This window comes from Theropithecus gelada, chromosome 1 (genome assembly GCF_003255815.1).
Source record: "Theropithecus gelada isolate Dixy chromosome 1, Tgel_1.0, whole genome shotgun sequence".
Lineage (NCBI taxonomy): Eukaryota > Metazoa > Chordata > Mammalia > Primates > Cercopithecidae > Theropithecus > Theropithecus gelada.
In genome coordinates, this window is record NC_037668.1 from 74,142,125 (window position 1) to 74,165,256 (window position 23,132).

At 47.4% G+C, this 23,132-nt stretch overlaps 2 protein-coding genes across 3 annotated transcripts in view; one reads left to right on the forward strand and one right to left on the reverse strand.

The window, feature by feature from the left end:
- POMGNT1 (protein O-linked mannose N-acetylglucosaminyltransferase 1 (beta 1,2-)) overlaps positions 1-19,097 on the reverse strand; it is a 32,634-nt gene extending 13,537 nt beyond the window's left edge. Inside the window, exons 1-2 of one of the 2 annotated variants that reach the window (XM_025394197.1) lie at positions 19,000-19,097; positions 17,803-17,874 (exon numbers count right to left, since the gene is read on the reverse strand). The gene's annotated coding sequence lies outside the window, so the exon portion shown is untranslated. Of the gene's footprint in view, positions 1-17,802; positions 18,404-18,999 lie in introns of those variants that run through there. The other variant, XM_025394190.1, reaches the window with a different exon arrangement.
- LURAP1 (leucine rich adaptor protein 1) lies at positions 1,320-19,380 on the forward strand. The gene is made up of 2 exons (XM_025394236.1): positions 1,320-1,610; positions 17,797-19,380. Exons 1-2 carry the CDS (start codon positions 1,413-1,415, stop codon positions 18,316-18,318), a joined length of 720 nt encoding a protein of 239 aa, XP_025250021.1. The 5' UTR covers positions 1,320-1,412; the 3' UTR covers positions 18,319-19,380.
- The last annotated feature ends 3,752 nt before the right edge of the window (positions 19,381-23,132 follow it).

Here is a 23,132-nt window from a genome sequence, read left to right on the forward strand (position 1 = left end):
TCTTCTGTTTTTTTTTTTTTTTTTTTTTTTTGAGACGGAGTCTGGCTCTGTCACCCAGGCTGGAGTGCAGTGGCCGGATCTCAGCTCACTGCAAGCTCCGCCTCCCGGGTTCACGCCATTCTCCTGCCTCAGCCTCCCGAGTAGCTGGGACTACAGGCGCCTGCCACCTCGCCCGGCTAAGTTTTTTTTTTTTTTTGTATTTTTAGTAGAGATGGGGTTTCACTGTGTTAGCCAGGATGGTCTCGATCTCCTGACCTCGTGATCCGCCCGTCTCGGCCTCCCAAAGTGCTGGGATTACAGGCTTGAGCCACCGCGCCCGGCCTCTCAGAACCATCTTCTGTAACCTTGTTATCAAAGTGTGGTCCCTTATTACTTGAAGCGTGGACCAGCAGCATGGCCATCACCTGGGAGCTTATTAGAAACGCAGGATCTTGGCGGGGCCCAGTGGCTCACATCTGTAATCCCAGTACTTTGGGAAGCCGAGACAGGCAGATCACTTGAGGGCTGGAGTTCAAGACCAGCCTGGCCAACATGGTGAAACCCCGTCTCTACTAAAAATACAAAAATATTAGCTGGGCGTGGCGGTGCATGCCTGTAATCCCAGCTACTCAGGAGGCAGAGGCAGGAGAATCGCTGGAACCGGGGAAGGCAGTGGTTTGCAGTGAGCCGAGATCGTGCCACTGCACTCCATCCTGGGCAACAGAGCAAGACTCTGTCTCAAAAAAAAAAAAAAAAAAAAAAAAGGCAGGATCTCAGGCCCCACCCCGATTTACAAAATCAGAACTGCATTTTAATACGATCCGCAGATAATTCATATGCACAGTCAAGTTTAAGGAGGAGGATCTTGCTTGTAAGCTCAATGTGGACCTCTTCAGCTTCAATACTGGTTGCCCCTTTCTACTCCGTTAGTCTGAATTCTAGCCCCTGGGGTGTTGTGTGTGTGTCTGACTAAAATCCAGCCATCGTTTTAGACCCAATTCCTCTGCTCCAGGAAGACTTCCAAGCCTTCTGCAGCTCTCTGTTACCACTGTTCCTTAAACTCCCACATCTCTGACTGAAGCTGCTTAGACTTCATTCTGCAAACATGTATTGGGCGCCTGCTGTGTGCCTGGCTGGATTCAGTGCCAGGGTGGGGCGAAGGCGCTGAGGTCTCCGAGTGCTCTTTCAGGTCCAACTCCAGAACCGCCCAGCCCCACGCAATCCAGGGCCGGAGGTTGTGTGCGCAGCACTCGAATATACCCACAGACAGTGCTGCGCGGCTTTTCTGAGTGTTACGGCACCCTCCTGCCGCCCGCGCCGCGCGCGGGCGGGGACCCACCGGTTTTGCTCCGCTTTAGCAGCGGCGAAGGGAGGACCCCCGCGAGCCGGTCCCTGGCGTCCGGTTGCCCAGCCCTTTTCAGGCTTGGCCCCGCATGGAGGGAACCGTGGAGTCCCAGACGCCTGACCTGCGGGATGTGGAGGGTAAGGTGGGCAGGAAGACCCCTGAAGGGCTGCTCCGTGGGCTGCGAGGCGAGTGTGACCTAGGAACCTCTGGCGCCCTGCTGCTCCCAGGGACGCCTAGCACCGGCCACGACTTGGGGGACAAGATCATGGCGCTGAAGATGGAGCTGGTGAGTGCAGACTCCATGGGCCAAGGGGACGAGTCCCCAGTTTAGGGCCAGGAGGGACGAACTCATGCTCCCAGAGTTAAGCTGGAGAGGAGGTAGTTAAAACTCTCCACCTAACTGCTCAGAATCCCTCCCAGATCAATCTGTAAACGCTGGGGTGGAGATGGAGTGACATCCATTAATTGTCCCCCAAGAGTGAGTGGGGGTGTTGATAGGTCCTGAGGAATTGGGGTGGGAGCCGTGGGTTTTGGAAGTTATTCCTGCCAAATAATTGGGAGGAGAGAGATGAGGACTGAGAAGTACTGAGAACCCAACGCAGCACAAATTCCCCCCGCCCGTATGGGCCACCTATTCCCCCCCAGTCCCCGTTGTAAGGCAACCGGTTTTTTCTCCTTCTGCTAACCGGGAAAGGGTTTAGTTCCTGTGAGGCCCGCAGTGTTCAGCACAGAAAAGATGTGGGTAAAGGGGCCTATCTGCTGTAAACTGTCTGGACCAGGGGCACTGAAAACCTTCTCCATTTCCTCTACATCCCCCAGCCCTACTTAAAATAATGGAAAGTTCCTAGACCCATAGCAGGAACAGAGAGTAACAGCACCATTGGTGCTGATTCCCTCACCTCAGACTCAGTCTCCTCCCACCCAATCTCCCAGGTAAACTGGATATTTGGATCTCATCTGCACATTCTTGGGGAGAAGAGGAAACAGCAACCTTCCCCTTTCTCTGTTGCTGCTGGTCTAGATTCAGAGCCAAAAGGGCAGCCAAGGCCCTGGCAGGTTCCTCAGGGCCCTGATTCCGGTGAAGTGGGTGATTTACACCTGCCACTACTTTGCAGCCAGTTCTGGGGAACTGAGGAATTGCTATCAGCTTCCTGGCTTACAACCAGGAGCCCACAGTGAATATGTCAGCTAATAAGTCTTTCTGGACCCCCACTGTGTGTGCAGCCTGTGCCAAGCTGGTCTGTGAAGGAGCAGGGGAAGGAAGTCATGGGGGCTCTTAGACCAGCTAGGGCTCTAATGCCTGAGCTGAGAGACTGGGAAGAGAGTCTGGTGGGTGGAGCAGCCAGGAAAGGCCCTCTGGGAGAAGGACTTGAATGCCAAGTGTGCACTTGGCCTTGAAGGTTGGAGGTGAGTGCCAAATTCTCCAGAGCAAGGCTGTGACTGTCCCCACCTAAGCAGGGGTTTGCCTTTGTCTCGCTGTACAAACTTTAGCTCAAGGCCTAGTAAGAGCCTACCTAGACTGTCTAGTTGCTTTGAAAACTAACTTTCACCCAGCACATGTGCCAGGCAGCTTGCTGAGCACTTTACTTGATACTCTCTTCATCTTCACAGTACCCATGTTAAGTAAGTGATATTTTATAGATGAAGAAACTGAGGCACAGGGTGGGCATGGTGGCTCACGCCTGTAATCCCAGCACTTTGGGAGGCCGAGGCAGGCAGATCGCTTGAGCCCAGGAGTTTGAGACCAGCCTGGGCAACAAAGCAAGACTCTGTCTCTGCAAAAATTAGATGGGTGTTGTGGTGCATGCCTGTAGTCCCAGCTACTCTGGAGGCAGAGGCAGGGGGATCACTTGAGCCCAGGAAGAGGAGGTTGCAGTGAGCTGAAATCGCACCACTGCACTCCAGACTGGGTGACAGAGCTCAGAGCTAGACCCTGTCTCAAAAAAAGAGAGGGAAGGAGGGAAGGAAGGGAAGAAGGGAGGAAGGGAGGGAGGGAGGATAAAAGAAAAGAGAAAAGAAAACAGAGGCACAGGGAGTTTAGTAACTGCCCAAAATCACACAAAAAGCACGGCCATGATTTGAACCCAGATCATCTGACTGCACTTTGCATCTTTACCTTTGAGACCTGCTTTGTGCCAGATAGTCTAAACACATTTTATGTCATTGAAATGAGAAAACTGGTCATCATTTCTCCCATCTTACAGATAAAACATGCTTGCAGATTCTGAACTCACATAGGGAGTCAGTGGAAGAGCCACGCCTAGTCTCTCTGGCTCTCTTTTCTGCCTTGGTGGAAACGATCTGTAAACTTTAAGGGGCTGCATTTAACTTTTGATTTTGTCTCTCTGTATTCTTGACCCTGCTTGCCTGGGGCCTGAGGCTGCCCAAGAAAGGGCACAAGGGAGGGAGCCTTCTGGGGCCAGAACGAGGAGAGATCCCCATCCTATTTTTCTCCCTCCTCAGGACAGGATGTTATTAATATTAATCTCTTCCTGTGCTCTGCCCTGCCTACTGGGTTGCACCCAGGAAGGACAAGCAGTGGGGCAAGGGGTTTCCCTTGGGGCTAATGAAGGCAGGACTGGTTCAAGCCCTCTAAGGACTGTCCTTCAATTGTTCCTCTCTCAGCTTTCCTTGCACAAAGCGGGGAGGCCTACCCTTGAGGCCAAGGTCAGTCCGCCTCTAGGCCTCATCCCTCCTGCTTTCTTCCTCTACCCACCATTCAAAGGTTGAGTGAACAAGCCAGACTGGGATATGTGGGAATGGGAAACAGTGGCAACCTCTTCTTAGTTCTCCCACCCAAAGAACTGTTGCTATGACAACCCACCTCCACAGAGGCAGTTTGAGAAGAAGCTTTAGGCGAGGAAGAAGGCACGGGTTCAAGTCTTGGCTCTGCTTCTGAAACGTTTTGTGGTCTTGAGCAGTACTCTCTCTCTCTCCTGGCCTCAGTTTTTCTTCCTCTTGGTGGAGGGAGTAGAGGGAGATGGGGACTGTGGAACCAGATGATCGTAAGAACCTTTGTAGTAACAATATTCTGATAGTCCCTGCTCTAGGAGCTCCAACTAGGATTTCCAGGCTTTTACCCCAGGGCCTGATTTGGATTAAGCAATGAGGAAACCATACAGAACCCCAGCGCTGGGCAGAGTCTGATATGTAGATGTTAAGGAGAGGAGTAGGGAGCCTGAATCTCCTTGGAAGGAGAATTGGGTTTGGAGTTGCCTCTGAGGCTGCCTCTCTCCTGAGCTGTTTATCCTATACTCTATTTTCTTCAAGAGATGGTGTGAAAAGAGTGTTTCTTTTTCTGGCAAGAAAGCCTTGCTTTCTTCTATTCTGGGAGTGATGCTGTCACAGTCAGGGAATCCCACTGTCACAGGATTATAGAATCTGCTCTCAGATTCATTTCCCAGCAACACAGTACAACCCAGACCCCTGAATCCTGGGAACCATCAAAGGGGTCAAGGATAGTAAAGGCAAGAGAATCACAGAACTGAATGTGACCTCCTTAGCCCTAGGCCGAGTACCAGAAATGGATTGAGCAGGATCTGCTCTCAGGGAACTCACAGTCTGGTTAGGGAAGGAGAGAGACAGAAGAACATTTCTAGTACAGGATGATAAGAGATGGTAGAACCCAGGAAGGGCCTCCTGGAAGAGTCTTGACGGTAGAGTGATGCGGTTGGGTTTGTGCTCTGGAAAGGCGACTTCAGACTGGAAGGAGGCACAGGCCGTTTCCTCTGCTTGACATGCTTCTCTCTACCTCTTTGTCTGGCTGAGTCCTTTTTTTTTTTTTTTTTTTTTTTTTTTTTTGATACAGGGTTTCACTCCCATCATCCAGGCTGGAATGCAGTGGCACAATGTCGGTTCACTGCAACCTCTGCTTTCCAAGCTCAAGCAATTCTCCTGCCTCAACCTCCTGAGTAGCTGGGACTATGGGCATGTGCCACCACACCCAGCTAACTTTTGTATTTTTAGTAGAGACGGAATTTTGCCATGTTGGCCAGGCTACTTTCGAAGCCCTGACCTCAAGTGATTTCTGCCTCAGCCGCCCAAAGTGCTGGGATTACAGGTGTGAGCCACTGCGCCCATCCTAGCTGAGTCCTTCTTAACCTTCAGTTTTTGGCTCATGTCCCTTATCCTAGGAAGCATTTCCTGACCCGGTTAGGTTATGGCCCTCTAGGTGTCTACAGTCCTATGTGTAGCAGTTGTTTCCCCTAGCATTTGCCACACTGAACTTTTCATTTTAAAATTATTTATTTATTTGTTTGGTTTGACATGGAGTTTCATTCTTGGCGTCCAGGCTGGAGTGCAATGGCGTGATCTCGGCTCACTGCAACTTCCGCCTCCTGGGTTCAAGTGAGTCTCCTGCCTCAGCCTCCCGAGTGGCTGGGATTACAGGCACCTGTCTAGCTAATTTTTGTATTTTTAGTAGAGATGGGGTTAGACCATGTTGGCCAGGCTGGTCTTGAACTCCTGACCTCAAGTGATCCACCTGCCTCGGCCTCCCAAAGTGCTGGGATTACAGGTGTGAGCCACCACGCCAGCCTTATTTATTTTTATGTTTATTATTATTATTTTTTTGATCCAGAGTCTTGCTGTGTCGCCCAGGCTGGAGTACAGTGGTGTGATCTCAGCTCACTGCAAGCTCCGCCTCCTAGGTTCACGCCATTCTCCTGCCTCAGCCTCCTGAGTAGCTGGGACTACAGGCGCCCGCCACCACACCTGGCTAATTTTTTGTGTTTTTAGTAGAGATGGGGTTTCACCCTGTTAGCCAGGATGATCTCGATCTCCTGACCTCGTGATCCGCCCGCCTCAGCCGCCCAAAGTGCTGGGATTACAGGCGTGAGCCACCGTGCCCAGCCCTTATTTATTTTTTTAATAGAGACAGGATCTTCCTATGTTGCCCAGACCAGTCTCAAACTCCTGGCCTCAAGCAGTCCGTTTGTGTCAGCCTCCCAAAGTGCTGGGATTGCAGGCTGAGCCAGAATGCCCAACCAACCACATTGAATTTTAAGTGCTTGCTTCGTTGTCTTATCTTACCCACTAGATTACGAACCCTCTGAAGGTAAGAAATGATGCCTTTTCTTTCTTCATCGAACATAGTGCCACACCTATAAAAAACAATAAATATTGGTTCCATAACAGAATGGATTAATTCCATCTCCAGGAAGGGCAAGGAAGACTTCCTCTAGGAGGTGGCATTTGTGCTGGGGCTTGAAGAATGAATAAAATCAGTGAGAATTCCAGTTCAAGATACCAGATTGAGGGCTGGGCACGGTGGCTCATGCCTGTAATCCCAGCACTTTGGGAGGCTGAGGCAGGCAGATCACCTGAGGTCAGGAGTTTGAGACCAGCCTGACCAACATGGTGAAACCCCATATTAAAACCTCATACTAAAAATACAAAAATTTGCTGGGTGTGGTGGCGCGCCTATAATCCTAGCTACTTGGGAAGCTGAGGCAGGAAAATCGCTTGAACCCTGGAGGCAGAGGTTGAAGTGAGCCAAGATCGCGCCACTGCACTCCAGCCTGGACAACTGTGCAAAACTCTATCTTGAAAAGAAATAAATAAATAAATAAAATAAAATAAAAGGCACGAAGCCCTTGTGACAATGAGAATAAGAGACAAGGTAATAGGAACAAAATTTTGGAAGCTGAAATGCAGAAGGAAGAGTGGTAACTAACTCAGACCTAAAAAATGCTCAGTCCCAAGCCAGCAGTGGAGAAAACTGAAAAGCAACACTTTTTTTCTTTTTTTGGGGGGGGGGGGGATAGAGTTTTGCTCTTGTTGCCCAGGCTGGAGTGCAATGGCGTGATCTTGGCTCACCGCAACCTCCACCTCCTAGATTCAAGCGATTCTCCTGCCTCAGCCTCCCGAGTAGCTGGAATTACGGGCATGTGACACCATGCCCAGCTAATTTTGTATTTTTCATAGAGATGGGGTTTCTCCATGTTGGTCAGGCTAGTCTTGAACTCCCGACCTCAGGTGATTCATCTGCCTCAGCCTCTGAAAGTGCTGGGATTACAGACATGAGCCACTGCACCCTGCCAAAGCAACACATTTTATACTGAAAAACCCTTAAAGGTCTTAGGGGTTGGAAGCACTAGGTATTTCTGGAACTGGGGGCACAACTGGGGCTGAAAACAAAAGGGCTTGTTGAATGTTTAAAAGTCATATTCTAAGATCCCCTCCCTAACTGTGCAACCAGGTGCCAGCTACTTCTTTGTCTAGCAGAAGACTGGAGATGTAAGTTTTGTTGTTGTTGTTTTCTTTTCTTTTTTTCTTTTTCTTTTTCTTTTTCTTTTTTTTTTTTTTTTTTTGAGATGGAGTCTCGCTCTGCTGCCCGGGCTAGAGTGCAGTGGCGCAATCTCAGCTCACTGCAGCCTCAGCCTCCTGAGTAGCTGGGATTACATGCATCCTCCACCACACAGCTAATTTTTGTATTTTTATTAGAGACGGGGTTTTGCCATGTTGGCCAGACTGGTCTTGAACTCCTGACTTCAGGTAACCCACCTGCCTCAGCCTCCCAAAGTGCTGGGATTACAGGCATGAGCCACCGTGCCCAGCTGTAGATGTAAATTTTGGAAAGAAGAAGGAAGGGAGGGATGGAGGGAGGCAGAAAGGAAGGAAAGGAGGGAGAGGAAAACAGCAGGACAAGTGTTTTTAGTATGAGGAGCTTTGTTTAATGTATTTAGTTTGGTCATGGACTAGGACAGTTGTTTTCACTGTTCATATATTTGTCTCCAGGATGAAATAATTGAAGATAATCTCCTTTATCAGGTTATTAATAGTCTGTACAGTCTGTGATATCTCAGTTATTTATGTTCATCTCCCCTTATTGAGACTGCAAGCTTCTATTAAGCAGGGACAATTTCTCCATTATCTTGTAATTGTTAGCAAATCCATGTACCCAATAGTCATTTTTTAATTGAATTAGAGTTGTGATATTCTTACAAAAAACACAATTTCAGGTATAAATTTTGTTGTATGCTTTTGCCATAGTGTTTAGAAAACCCTAAACTGTGTGGTTTTTTTCACTTAATATGACACAACAATAATCATTAATAAAGAAGACCCCAAAATATGTGAGGATTTCTTCCCACCAGCACGCAAGCAATCAGGTCTGCAGCAGACACCAGCTGGGTGTCTACTCATTTAATTTCAACTCTGTCTACCTGGAGACAGTGTCACATCTCACAGGTTGAGGGCTCAGTCCCCAAGACTGTCCCCCTCTTCAGACACTAGTCGTTAAGTCTAGGCCTCCTGACCTTCTGACCGACCAGCTTCAAATTGGGGTTCCTATGACTCCCTCCTTGGGTTTGATTGATTTGCTGGAGTGGCTCACAGAACTCAAGGAAACACATTTACTGGTTTATTATAAGGATATTACAAAGGATATAGATGAAGAGATGCATGGGACAAGGCATACGGGAAGCGGTGTGGAACTTCTGTGCTCTCCCTGGGTGCACCACCCTCCGGAAACCTCCATCTGTTCAGCTACTTGGAAGCTCCCTGAATCCTGTCCTTGGGGACCTTTTTTTATTTTTTGAGACAAGGTCTGGTTCTGTTGCCCAGGCTGGAGTACAATGGCACAATCACGGCTCACTACAGCCTATACTTCTCTGGCTCAATCAATCCTCCCACTTCAGCCTCCTAAGTAGCTAGGACTGCAGGTGTGCAATACCACACTCAGCTAATTTTTTTTGTTTGTTTTTTGATAGAGACAGGGTTTCCCTATGTTGCCCAGGCTGGTCTCGAACTCCTGGGATCAAGCGATCCTCCCACCTCAGTCCCCTAGAGTGTTGGGATTATAGGCTTAAGCCACTGTGCCTGGTCCTTTGGGCCTTTTAAAGAGACTTTATTGGTTGTCCACGATTGAAACATGGACAACCATATCAAAATGTAATTGGACAAAAAGAGTCTGATCTAAATCCAGCAAAGCCTGTCTGTTTAGATTCTTATTGGCCTCTCTCTGTGGCATTTCTTCCTCCAGGGTGTGAGTCAGGACCCTCTCTGGAATGGGGGTCTTATGACCCACAATCAGATTGCAGTTCTACTCTGGGAAGGTGAGAGGAGAGTAGGAGAAGGTCAGAAAGAGACTCTGTTTCCTGAAGCCTACTTCTGAGTGCCCCAGCATTATAACAAAAACTGTAACAATGGCTATGGGACTCATGAGCCAGAAACTGAATGAAAACCTGAACACACACACACACACACACACACACACATCACATGTAGTAAATAAGTCGACCATAGTAATATGTAGAGCCAAATAGCCTACTATGTATTGATTTACAGTATTATACTTGTCAGATGGTATGCTATTCATGTTAATATGTTCCTTTGATGTCTCATGACATACCTTTAGAGAGTACCTCATATTATAATAAAGAAATGAAGGTTTAAAGAAATCAATGTTAGGCTTGGTGCAGTGGCTCACACCTGTAATCCCAGCACTTTGGGAGGCCAAGGCAGGCGGATCATGAGGTCAGGAGATCGAGACTGTGCTAGCTAACACGGTGAAACCCTGTCTCTACGAAAAATACAAAAAATTAGCCGGGCATGGCGGTGGGCGCCTGTAGTCCCAGCTACTCGGGAGGCTGAGGCAGGAGAATGGTGTGAACCTAGGAGGCGGAGCTTGCCGTGAGCCAAGATGGCGCCACTGCATTCCAGCCTGGGCAACAGAGCAAGACTCCGTCTCAAAAAATAAATAAATAAAATAAATAAATGAATAAATAAATTTTTATTTCATATGGCTCATTAATGGCAAAACTGGAACTCAAATCTAGGTCCATTTAATTCCAGTGCCTAATTTTCTCAATGTACGAATATATATGTATATATTTTTTGAGACGGAGTCTTGTTCTGTTGCCTGTGCTGGAGTGCAGTGGCGTGACCTTGGTTCACCACAGCCTCTGTCTCCTGGGTTCAAGCGATTCTCCTGCCTCAGCCTCCTGAGTAGGCTTCAGGCGTGCACCACAATAGCCAATTTTTGTATTTTTATTAGAGACAGGGTTTCACCGTGTTGGCCAGGCTGGTCTCAAATTCCTGACCTCAGGTGATACACCGGCCTCGACCTCCCAAAGTGTTGGGATTACAGGAGTGACCTACTGCGCCGGGCCTCAGTGTACAAATATTAATACTTGGTTTTACTCTGGTTTATCATAGATGTGAATAAAGCAGTTATTTCCTGAATAATTCAATAAACATTTTTCAAATACAAAAAAACATTTATTGTGTGTGTGTGACCTGCGGGATCTGACCTGTATGTGTAAATACACATACACACATAATGATGTTTTGGTCAATGTCAGACCACATATAAAATATAAACATCCATGTAAAATTTTTTTTTTTTGAGTCAGAGTCTGGCTCTGTCACCCAAGCTGGAGTACAGTGGTGCCATCTCAGCTCACTGTAACCTCTGCCTCCCGGGTACAAGTGATTCTCCTGACTCAGCCTCCCGAGTAGCTGGGATTACAGGCGAGAGCCACCATGCCCGGCTAATTTTTAAAATTTTTTTCTTTTTTTTTGAGACGGAGTCTTGCTCTGCCGCCCAGGCTGGAGTGCAGTGGCGCGATCCCAGCTCACTGCAAGCTCCGCCTCCCAAGTTCACACCATTCTCCTGCCTCAGCCTCCTGAGTAGCTAGGACTACAGGTGCCTGCCACTACGCCTGGCTAAATTTTTTTTTCTAATTTTTAGTAGAGACGGGGTATCACCGTGTTAGCCAGGATGGTCTCAATCTCCTGATCTCTAGTGATCTGTCCTCCTTTGCTTCCCAAAGTGCTGGGATTGCCATATAAACATTTTGATCAATGATAGACTACATATGTCAAATAAACATTTATCGTGTGTGTGTATATATGCACATATATGTATAAAACATTGTGTGTGTATATAAGTGTGTACACACATATATACACATATTTATATGATGTTTCAGTCAATGATGAACAGCATATACCATAGTGATTTCATAAGATTATAATGCAGCACATACACAAATATGATATATGGCACTTGATATTGGCATAGCATATCAAGTAGGGATTGATGCTCAGTAATTGTGCTGGGACATTTTGTTTTCCATATTTTAAAAAGTATATAAATTTTTTAAAATATCTAGTTTGTGCATTTATACTCTCATGTTTGCACAGCAGTAAAACCTCCTAATGGTGCATTTCTCTAAGCATATCCCTGTTGTTAAGTGATGAATCACTTTACATATATATATAGAATAGAACAGAAGGTCTATAGATTAAAAGACACTGAGCATAGTTGAAGACAAGAGGGACTAAATAAAAATATACTAAATACGGCCAGGCACAATGGCTTACGCCTGTAATCACAGCACTTTGGGAGGCTGAGGTGAGGAGTTCGAGCCCAGGAGTTTGAGGCTACACTGAGCTATGATCACGCCACTGCACTCCAGCCTGGACAACCTAGAGAGACTTTGTCTCTACAAACACTTTTAAAAGTACTAAATATCATGAAATACCTCTCCAAGCCTTTACCCCTACTTGACTCCTAAGATACTGGCAGCCTTGCTTACATTATACTTTCTAGAGTGGTATAATATGGGGAATATGATTAACTCAAGAGAAAATAAAAAAAGATACAGATTTTAGACCTACAATTAAACAGCCCAATCAGATCATCCTGTAGTGAGGCTCAGATTTGGCAAGCTTCATACATACACAGTTTCTAGTCATTGCAGAGATCCACTCTGAAGTGTGAGCAGCAGTTAAAGATCATAGACATCTGACTCTCTATATAGACCTAAATAAATAGGAAAAGGCAACTTGAGGCCAGGCATGGTGGCTCAGGCCTGCAATCCCAATACTTTGGAAGGCCGAGGCGGGCTGATCACTTGAGACCAGAAGTTTGAGACCAGCCTGACCAACATGGTGAAACCCCATCTCTACTGAAAATACAAAAATTAGCTGGTCGTGGTAGTGGGCACTTGTAATCCCAGCTATTCAGGAGGTTGAGGCACGAGAATTGCTTGAACCCAGGAGGCAGAGGTTGCAGTGAGCCGAGATTGTGCCACTGCACTCCAGCCTGGATGACAGAATGAGACTCTGTCTCAAAAAGAAAAAAAAAGGAAAAGAAAAAGCGACTTGAATGAAATGGAGATAATACAGAGAGATACGAACTTGTAAAAATCATTAAGCATATCCTTAAAGAGATAAAAGATAATATTGTAGCCATGAACAAAAACAAGAAGCTGTAAAAAAGGAAAACATTCAAAGAAGTAGAAACAACACTTCGAAATAAACACATCATGGTGGGGAAAAGAAAAAAGAAAAACTGAAGAGTTGATAATAGGCCAGATGTGGTGCCTCATTCCTGTAATCCCAGCACTTGGGAGGCTAAGGTGGCGGATCACCTGAGGTCAGGAGATCGATAGCAGCCTGACCAACATGGTGAAACCCCATCTCTACTAAAAATACAAAAATCAGCCAGATGTGGTGGCCGACACCTGTAATTCCAGTTACTTGGGAGCCTGAGTCATGAGAATCGCTTGAACCTGGGAGGCAGAGGCTGCAGTGAGCCAAGATATGCATCATTGCACTCCAGTCTGGGTGACAAGAGTGAGACTCTGTCTCAAAAAAAAAAAAAAAAAAAAGAGGAGTTGATAAAGTTGAAATATTTCAGAAACTAGAGCAAATACAGAAAGAGATGTGGCCGGGCGCGGTGGCTCACACCTGTAATCCCAGCACTTTGTGAGGCCGAGGCGGGTGGATCACAAGGTCAGGAGATTGAGATCATCCTGGCTAACATGGTGAAACCCCGTCTCTACTAAAAATACAAAAAATTAGCTGGGCGCGATGGCTGGCGCCTGTAGTCCCAGCTACTTGGGAGGCTGAGGCAGGAGAATGGCGTGAAACCCGGGAGGCAGAGCTTGCAGTGAGCCATGATGGTGCCACTGTACTCCAGCCTGGGAGACAGAGCGAAACTCTGTCTAAAAAAAAAAAAAAAAAAAACAAATAGAGGATCAGTTCAGGACACCCTCTATCCAAGTAATAGGATTCCCAGAAAGAACAGAAAAATACTGGAGGATAATCATCAAAGAAATAATTTTTTAAAATCTCCCAGAACTGAAGGACGTCAGTTTCCAGATTGAAAAGGCCCATCAATCGCTTCTCGGCCTTTTGGCTAAGATCAAGTGTGAAAAGGCCCATCAAGTGGCTAACTCAATAGATGAAAAGAACCCACACCATGGCAAATTGCTGTAAAAACAGAACCCTGGGAACAAAGAGAAGATCCTAAGAGCTTCCTGCAAGAATGGGAAAAGGGTCACATACAAAGAAGCAGGGATTGGAATGGCATTAGATTTTTAAAGGCTAACATTGAACATTGAAAGACATGGAGGCTGGGTGCCATGGCACATGCCTATAATCCCAACACTCTGGGAGGCTGAGGTGGGCAGATCCCTTGAGCTCAGGAGTTTGAGACCAGCCTGGGCAACATAGTGAGACCCCATCTACAAAAAAAAAAAATTAAAAAATTAGCCAGGTGTAGGTACGTGCCTGTAGTCCAGCTACTCAGGAGGCTGAGGCAGGAGGGTTGCTTGAGCCCAGGGGATCAAGGCTGTAGTGAGCCATGATTGTGCCACTGCACTCCAGCCTGGGCTACAGAGTAAGACCCTGTCTCAAAAATAAAATAAGACAATGGAGCAATGCCTTAACTCCTGAGGAAGAATTATTTTCAACCTGGAATTCTATATCCAGCCAAAGTATCAACAGTGTGAGGAAAGATTAATAACTTTTTAAAAATAATTTCAACTTTTACTTTATTTTATTTGAGAGAAATCTTATTCTGTCACCCAGGCTGGGTGACATCATGGATCACTGCAGCCTTGACCCCCTAGTCTCAAGCAATCCTCTCACCTCAGCCTCCCGAGTAGCTGGGTCTACAGGCACGTACCACCATACCTGACTAATTTTTAAACTTTTTGTAGAGACAGTGTCTCTCTCTGTTACCTAGGCTGGTCTCAAACTCCTAGACTCAAGAGATCCTCCTGTCTTGGCCTCCCCAAGTGCTGGAATTACAGGCAAGAGACACCATGCCCAGCCCAACTTTTATTTTAGATTCGGAGGCGGGTTCCTGCTCAGGTTTGTTACATGGGTATATCACATGATATTGAGATTTGGGATACTGTTGAACCCATCACCCAGGAAGTGATTATAGTACCCACAATTAATTTTTCAATCCTTGCCCCCACCTCTCTCCCTCCTCTAATAGTCCCCAGTGTCTATCGTTAACCATATTTATGTTCGTGTACCCAATGTTTAGCTCCCATTTATAAGTTAGAACATGGAGTATTTGATTTTCTGCTCCTGCATTAATTCACTTATGATTATAGCCTCCAGTTGCATACATATTGCTGCAAAGGGCATGATTTCATTATTTCTTATGGGTGTGTAATAACATTTTAAAACATGCACAGCTTCAGTAAATTTACCTCTTATGCCAACTTTCTCAGGATGCTACTAGAGGGAGAGAACCATTCATCCAAATGAAGGAGTAAATGAAAAAAGAAGATATGGAATCTAAGAAACAAGGGATCCAGCTAAGGAACGAGGCAAAGGAATTCCCAAGATAATAATGAAGGGAGATCCCTGGAGAGCAATTTTGCAGCAATGACAGATAGAAGCAGAGCAGAGGGCTCCTTAAGAGATGCCTCTCAGAAGATAGAATAGATAGAACATGTGATGCATTCGAAAGCCTGCATAGGGAAATTCAGACAATTGAAGGAGTGTTTGAGGTTGACTTACTGATAACTACATAGCAAACTAGGCAATATAATAATAATAATTGTAAGGATAAAATGTCGTAAGAAATAAACAGTAACTATAGTAAACTACATGGCTTAGCTGTGAAGAGCATTTCCAAATCCTAATAAGCACTGAGTAATTTTATTACCTATTAGGAGGATGGAAGATGGGAAGGGTATCTGTATGGCAGGGGAGTAGGGAGTGGGATGAAAGTTAAATCCTGGCTGGGCGTGGTGGCTCACACCTTGTAATCCCGGCACTTTGGGAGACCATGGTGGGCAGATTATTTGAGGTCAGGAGTTTGAGACCAGCCTGGCTAACATGGTGACACCCTTTCTCTACTAAAAATACAAAAATTAGCCAGGCGTGGTAGCTCATGCCTGTAATCCCAGCTACTCAGCAGGCTGAGGCAAGAGAATCGCTTGAACCCTGGAGGCGGAGGTTGCAGTGAGCTAAGATCGTGCCGCTGCATTCCAGCCTGGGCAACAAGAGAGAAACTCTGTCTCAAAAAAGAAAAAAAAGAAAGTTAAATCCTTAATCTTACATAGTGTGGGAAATCAATAGAAAATGCCTAAAATTTAAATACCAAGAAATAGCAATATAAGCATGTTATATGGAGATTAGGAGGTAAATACCAAAATAAACAGCTAAATAAATAATTATAGTTGTTTCTGGGAAGTAGGACCAGGATGGGAGAACTATTCATGTTCATAATCTTGTGGAACTGTTTGCCTCTTTAATCTCTGTGCATCTGTTACTTTGATTAGAAATAAAACTGGGCTGGATGTGGTGGCTCACACCTATAATCCCAGCACTTTGGAATACTGAGGTGGAAGAATTGCTTTGAGCCTAGGAGTTTGAGACCAACCTGGGCAACAAGGTGAGACCTTGTCTCTACAAAAAGTAAAATTAGCCAGGTGTGGTGCACGCCTGTGGTCTCAGCTCCTTGAGACTGAGGTGGGAGAATCGCTTGAGACCAGGAGATGGAGGCTGTAGTGAGCCCTGATTGTACCACTGCACTCTAGCCTGAGTGACAGAATAAGACCCTGTCTCAAAAAATAATAATAAAAGTAAAACTAAATAAAACTAGTTTTAAAAAGTCATTTGTGGGCCGGGCGCGGTGGCTCAAGCCTGTAATCCCAGCACTTTGGGAGGCCGAGACGGGCGGATCACGAGGTCAGGAGTTCGAGACCATCCTGGCTAACACGGTGAAACCCCGTCTCTACTAAAAAATACGAAAAACTAGCCGGGCGAGGTGGCAGGCGCCTGTAGTCCCGGCTACTCGGGAGGCTGAGGCAGGAGAATGGCGTAAAAACCCGGGAGGCGGAGCTTGCAGTGAGCTGAGATCCGGCCACTGCACTCCAGCCTGGGCGACACAGCGAGACTCCGTCTCAAAAAAAAAAAAAAAAAAAAAAAAAAAAAAAGTCATTTGTGGCAGCACCTTGGGTTCACAGAGCAGAATGCTAGAGGCGAAGCTATAGAGATGGGCAAGAGCCACGTGTTACAGGCTTTTGAATGCCAGCTGCTAAAATGTTTAGATTTCATTCTCTAAGAGCAGGGCAGAGTTCCCTGCTATTGTAGATGTTAGGATTCGGCACTCTCTAAGGGCAGTGCAATGCCCATAAAGGCTCTTGAACAGGGAGAGACAGGTTCAGACTTGTGCTTAGGGAAGGTAACAGTGCATCTGAGCTGGAACGGACCCTTGAGATTACCCTGTAAGTCAAATTTACTTCCAGTACAGACAGGTAGACTGGTGTGTACAGGGGAGAAGGCCTGAATGCCCGGCCAGTGGGATTCTGATCATTCTAAGCTCTGGCCAACCCTTTCCCCTCTCGGCGGCTGCTACCAATGCCCTGAAGAGACTAGGGAACCAGGTTACCTCTCTTTATTCCCCAGCTCCTGCCTCCTTTTGGCCCAATCTACTTCCTGATTAACACCCTATCTGGCTATTCTTTGTTTCTATGTCTTTCTGGTGAATCTGAGCAGGCTCAATAGTCAGTACCCTGTGGCTGGGCATGGTGGCTTATGCTTATAATCCCAGCAGTTTGGGAGGCTGAGGCGGGCAGATCACCTAAGGTCAAGAGTTTGAGACCAGCCTGACCAACATGGTGAAATCCGTCTCTACTAAAAATATAAAATTAGCTGGGCATGGTGGTGCATGCCTGTAATCACAGCTAATTGGGAGGCTGAGGCAGGAGAATCGCTTGAACCCAGGAGGCGGAGGTTGCAGTGAGTTGAGATCATGCCATTGCACTCCATCCTGGACAACAAGAGCGAAACTCCATCTCAAAAAAAAAAAAAAAAAAAAAAAAAAAAAGGTACCCTAAATATGAAGTTCAAAGCTTAGTAGAACTGGATTTTAATACTTAACATTTACTGAGACCTTCCTCTGTGCTAGGTACTGTGCTGAATACTTAATAGACAGCATTTCAGAATCCTCACAGCTACCCTGTGAGGTAAGTGATTTAATCCTGTTTTGCAAAGAGTCTGAGGCTCAAAGAAGATATGGCTAATCAGTGGTAGAGCTGAAATTTTAGGCAGCAGTCTGTCTGCTTCTGAAGCCCACACTGCAAGCCATTATAATTCCATCCGTCTTCAAGTGAAACATAGTTGGCTGAACCACAAGGTAGTGGCCTGTAGAAATGCTGGGGAAACCCACGCCCCAGAACTGGTACTAATTCCTTCTCCCACTCCCCCAGGCTTACCTGCGAGCCATCGATGTGAAGATCCTGCAGCAGCTGGTGACCTTGAATGAGGGCATCGAGGCAGTGCGCTGGCTGTTAGAGGAGCGGGGCACGTTGACCAGTCATTGCAGCAGCCTCACCAGCAGTCAATATAGCCTGACAGGCGGGAGCCCAGGCCGCTCAAGGCGAGGCAGCTGGGACAGCCTGCCAGACACCAGCACCACCGACCGGCTGGACAGTGTCTCTATTGGCAGCTACCTGGACACAGTGGCCCCCAGCGAGCTGGATGAACAGGGCCCACCTGGGGTTCCACGTTCCGAGATGGACTGGGCAAAAGTTATAGCTGGTGGAGAGAGGGCCAGGACTGAGGTGGATGCGACAGCCACCAGGCTAGGGAGCTTGAGGGCTGTGTGGAAGCTCCCAGGGGAGAGGCTTCAAGGTGGACCACCTGAGTCACCAGAGGATGAGAGTGCCAAGCTGGGCTTCGAGGCCCACTGGTTCTGGGAGCAGTGCCAGGATGATGTGACCTTCTTGTAACAACTTTTCCACCCTTTTGTAATCCTGTGGCTCTTTTATCCGTTAGCTGTGGTCTCCCCTAAAATTGATTCTCCCTCAGTCTGAGACTAGGAAGAGGCTGCACTGAAATCAGTTACCATAGAAACCTGGCTCATCATTTCTCTGGTCCCTAGGGAGTCTCTGCCTTTATCCGTCAATTATTGGGTCCCTAGAGCTAGCTTGCTTGCTCTTTCTTTCTTTCTTCCTTTCTTCTTCCTTTTTTTTTTTCTTTTTTTGGGACAGGGTCTTATGCTGTCACCCAAGCTGGAGAGCAGTGGCATGATCACAGCTCACTGCAGCCTTGACCTCCTGGGCTCAAGCAATCCTCCTATCTCAGCCTCCCCCATAGTTAGGACTACAGGCATCCACCACCATGCCCGGCTAATTCAAAAAAATTTTTTTGTAGAGATAGGGTTTCCCTGTGTTGCCCAGGCTGGTCTCAAACTCATGGGCTCAAGGGATCCTCCTGCCTCAGCCTCCCAAAGTGCTGGGATTGTGCCCAGCCCCTAGAGATATTTCTACAGAGATATTGACTCTAAAGGATTGACCTATGGCTTTTGGTGTGAAGTATCTCTCACTGCTCGCCCCAGCTAAGTAAGGGTTTAAGGAATTTAGGACTCCCTGGAGTTAACAGATGAAGAGATGGGGGTATAATTACTTCACCCAAAGTCTAGAAGCCTTGACCCTTCCCTTGGCCAAGATGGAGGATTGAGGAGGGACATGGACCTTCAGGACTAACCCTCTATGGATTGGCCCTCCCAGAAGCATTTGGGCTGGTAGACCCACCCCTTCCTACCTGCTGAGTGATGTCATTTCCTGCCAGGATGGGTAGTTGTTTGTACGGGTCCTTGGATGGTGGTAGGTCATATAGGGGTATCTGAGCCCCTGCTGCTAAGTGAGATCACATTATTTATCGTCCATGCCATTACTTCTTGTGAACAGGAACATGTCACCCCTCCTGGCAGGAAAGCTTCTCATTGTCATGTTTGTGCTTCTTTTCAGAAGGTTCTTACTTTTTAAATAGAGTGTTCTCATTTTATCCTAGGGGATCTCACTTCCTTTGTGGCTCCATCCCTGCATCCCTGTCTGGGCCAGCACTCCTGACTCTGCTTTTAGGGAAAGAAGCTTTCAGGGGCCTCCATTTATTGCTCTCAAGTTTGTTTGGCTTACCCTGCCATGGTCCCCTGTCTTACCCTGTCCCTGTGTTGCCCCCATTCCTGTATTCCATTTTTCTGTTTTGTTTTGTTCTTTTTTTGAGACAGGGTGACAAGGTCTCCCTCTGTTGCCCAGGCTGGAGTGCAGTAGTGCTCACAGCAGGCTCGACCTCCTGGACTCAAATGATCCTCCTTCCTTAGCCTCCCAAGGAGCTAAGACTACAGGCTTGTATCACCATGCCTGGCTAATTTTTGTATTTTTTTCCAGAGACAGGGTTTCACCATGTTGCCTAGAGTGGACTTGAACTCCTGGGCTCAAGCAGTCCTTCCGCTTCAGCCTTTTAAAGTACTGAGATTACAGGCATGAGCTGCTGTGTCTGGCCCTATTCCTGTATTCTGACTCCGTATCTCCCTGCCAGGAGGTTCAGTTTCTGTGTGTCCGTGCCTTTTCAGTTTCTCCAGGCCTTTTATATGCAGATTAGTCCTGGCCTCTCTGCCTGTGTTGATGGAGCCAGGGAGACAGAAGCTCAAGGTCTTAGAGCTCTGGGGGTGTACCAGAATCTTGGATGGTGGAGGTGTCATCCTCTCTGACTTTGTGACTGCCCTTCCCCCACCCTGTCCCCAGCCTTCCACCATTTGGTCACAAGGATGCCTGCCTGAGGTCGGGACACAAGGAATCTCCTTGTCTGGGCTACAGCGTGGGGGCGTGGCAGGGAAAGACAGAAGCTCTTTGGTTCCTGGGCCCCATCCTGGAAAGGGAGAGGGAGCAAGGGAAAGGCCTGTTTACTTCCTCCCTTAGAGCAAGCCCTGACTCCTGGAACCTGAGGAGGGAGCAGAGTCTGGGTCTCTGAACCTGGGTCCCAGAGCCCTACCGAATTACAAATTACATCATAGAAGAAATTCAGGGAAGTTGCCAACCTGGGGCTCAGAGAGGGGACGGTCCCAGAGAGGGGGACAAGAGCTGTGGCTGGTGTCAGAGAATGAATTCTTAGAGATTAACCCTTTAAACTCTGGGTAACTGCTCCATATGTTAGTCCCTGCCTTTCCTGGGCCTTGAAACTGGGATACTAGAGGGAAAAAAAGGGAAAAAGATGTCAGATGACTTTGACTGTTCACTGCGTCCTCCTGCAAAAGAGGCATCCTCCTCAAATCCTGGAATAACTCCTGCCATTTCTCTATTTTGTATTCTGTGTTGGGGAAGGGAAGGAAGCCAAACTGATCATCTCTGCTTCCCTAAATTCCTCAAGTCTTGTTTTGAAACTCCCACCCCGGTCCTTCTGGAGCAATATTCAGTCCATGGCTTGTCCCTAAATACCCTCTCTTCCCCTACCACCCCCTCAAATGATTGAAATCTCCAAAGTATATTATCGGCCTCTTCCACTGCTCACAAGACCTCTCCATACCTCTCCTCTGGTCTTGGGACTCCTGGCTTCCCCTCAGACTGGGAATTCAAATCTCCTATTCCAGTCCCTGCTCTGTTGTCATTTTGTAGTGTGCCCTCAGTTAATTACCCTTCCTGTTTGTGTGTGTGTGTGTGTGTGGTTTTGTTTTGCTTTGTTTTGTTTTGAGATGGAGTCTCGCTCTGTCATCCAGGCCGGAGTGCAGTGACGTGATCTCGGCTCACTGCAACCTCTGCCTTCTGGGTTCAAGCAATTCTCCTGTCTCAGCCTCCTACATGGCTGATATTACAGATGTGCACCACCATGCCTGGCTAATTTTTGTGTTTTTAGTAGAGACGGGGTTTTGCCATGTTGACCAGGTTGGTCTTGAACTCCTGATCTCAAGTGATCCACCCATCTCAGCCTTCAAAAGTGCTGGGAGTACAGGTGTGAGCCACCTGCCTGGCCTGTTGTTTTATTTTTAAGACAGGGTCTCACTGTCACCCAGGCGGGAGTTCAGTGGTGCGATCTCAGGTCACTGCAGCCTGCGCCTACTGGGCTGAAGTGATCCGCCTTATCCTCCTAAGTAGCTGCAACTACAGGCACGCTTCACTGTGCCTGGGTTACTTTTTGTATTTTTTCTAGAGACAGTTTTGTCATGTTGCCTAGGCTGATCTCAAACTCCTGGGCTCAAACAATCCTCCCACCTCAGCGTCCCAAAGTGCTGGGATTACAGGCCTGAGCCACCAGGCCTGGCCTTTATGTCTTCTTTTTTCTCTTCAGCAACATATTCATGGAATCATACCCTTCTTGGAAGCCATTGTATAGTATTCCCGTTTGAGGTTCACTTGTTCAGGCTACACACTTATGAGCTGAAGAGGTTGCCCGCCCTCTTGTGGCCATTATGCACCACTGCTGGAGTTGCTGGATGGAACCTCCAAGCTCAAATAAAACACGGCCTTCTCAGTGCGCAGAAAGGCTAGTGAGTCAGACCTAGAGAGGGCATAGACTTGCCCAGCATCACCCATTGTAAAGTTGTGGCGACACCCAGGTCAGAAAACCCAGATCACAAGCCCACATGCCCACAGCTCCATCACTTGGCCAACTATTCCCAGTCAACACCACTGAAGCCCAAAGGGACTGAAAGCAATTTTGCCCCTGTTAAAATGTTTGCATTCTCATCCCTTCCTAAAGAGGCAGCTTAGTCTTTAGAGGAAGAGCTTCAGGCTCTGAGGAAAGAAAACTCTGGGCCTGGACCAGGTGAAGGGGTGAAGGATGCACTAGTCTGGATCACAGATAGGAGGAAAAATCAGTCCTGGACCCACCATTTTCCTGGGAAGGACATCATAGGAACAGAGCTCAGCATTTCAGACCTGGGGGTTAGAAGCAGAGGTGGGGGTGGGGCGCTGTGAAATTAGGAAACTTAGATGGGTCTTGCAGAAATAGGTGTGGCTCCACAGGTCAGGGAATTACAGGTCAATTGGATAGGCACCTGAGAGTGTTGTGGGGCTGGAAAGCTGGGGTGAGTGAGGCTGCCTGGGTATTCCGCTTAGGTCTAGGCATCCTGGCTGAATACCTTAGATTTCAGTTCACCACCAGAGAAGCCCGGAAACTCCAGTAAACACATATCTTTGGTCCCTTCTACCTACCTCTAGATTGGCTGGTTGAGGCTCAGCTTCTCTCTAACTAGACTTCTGGCTTATAGGGTGCAGCTGCTTGGGAGCACAAAGAAGGAGAAGGTAAGAAAAAGGAGAGAAATGCAGAGAGAGGAGAGGATGAGATGACGGTGTGGAAAATATCGGAGGGTGCGTACTGCCCTCAAGTGCACTGGGGGCTTTTGTCCAGGATCAGAGTAAAGACAAAGACGAGGCTGCTCATGGAAGCTGCAGAAACAGTGCCTGTGGGAATAAGGGGTGTGAGATACGAGACCATGGGAGTGGGCAATGTAAAGACCTGCATTTATTTATTTTATTTATTTTTTTATTTTGAGACAGGGTCTTACTCTGTCGCCCAGACTGGAGCACAGTGGCATGATCTCGGCTCACCGCAACCTCCACCTACCAGGCTCAAGTGATTCTCCTGCCTCAGCCTCCTGAGTAGCTGGGACTACAGGCGCACGCCACTACCACCCAGCTAATTTTTGTATTTCTAGTAGAGATGGGGTTTCACCATGTTGGCGAGGCTGGTCTCGAACTCCTAACCTCAAGTGATCCACCCGCCTCTGTCTCCCAAAGTGCTAGGATTACATGCTTGAGCCACCATG

Excerpts from the sequence above, each read along its gene's own strand:
- LURAP1 (XM_025394236.1), top strand. The coding sequence starts at position 1,413 with ATGGAGGGAACCGTGGAGTCCCAGACGCCTGACCTGCGGGATGTGGAG. Across the intron at positions 1,611-17,796 it reads TGGCGCTGAAGATGGAGCTG|GCTTACCTGCGAGCCATCGA; the intron begins GTGAGTGCAGAC and ends CCACTCCCCCAG.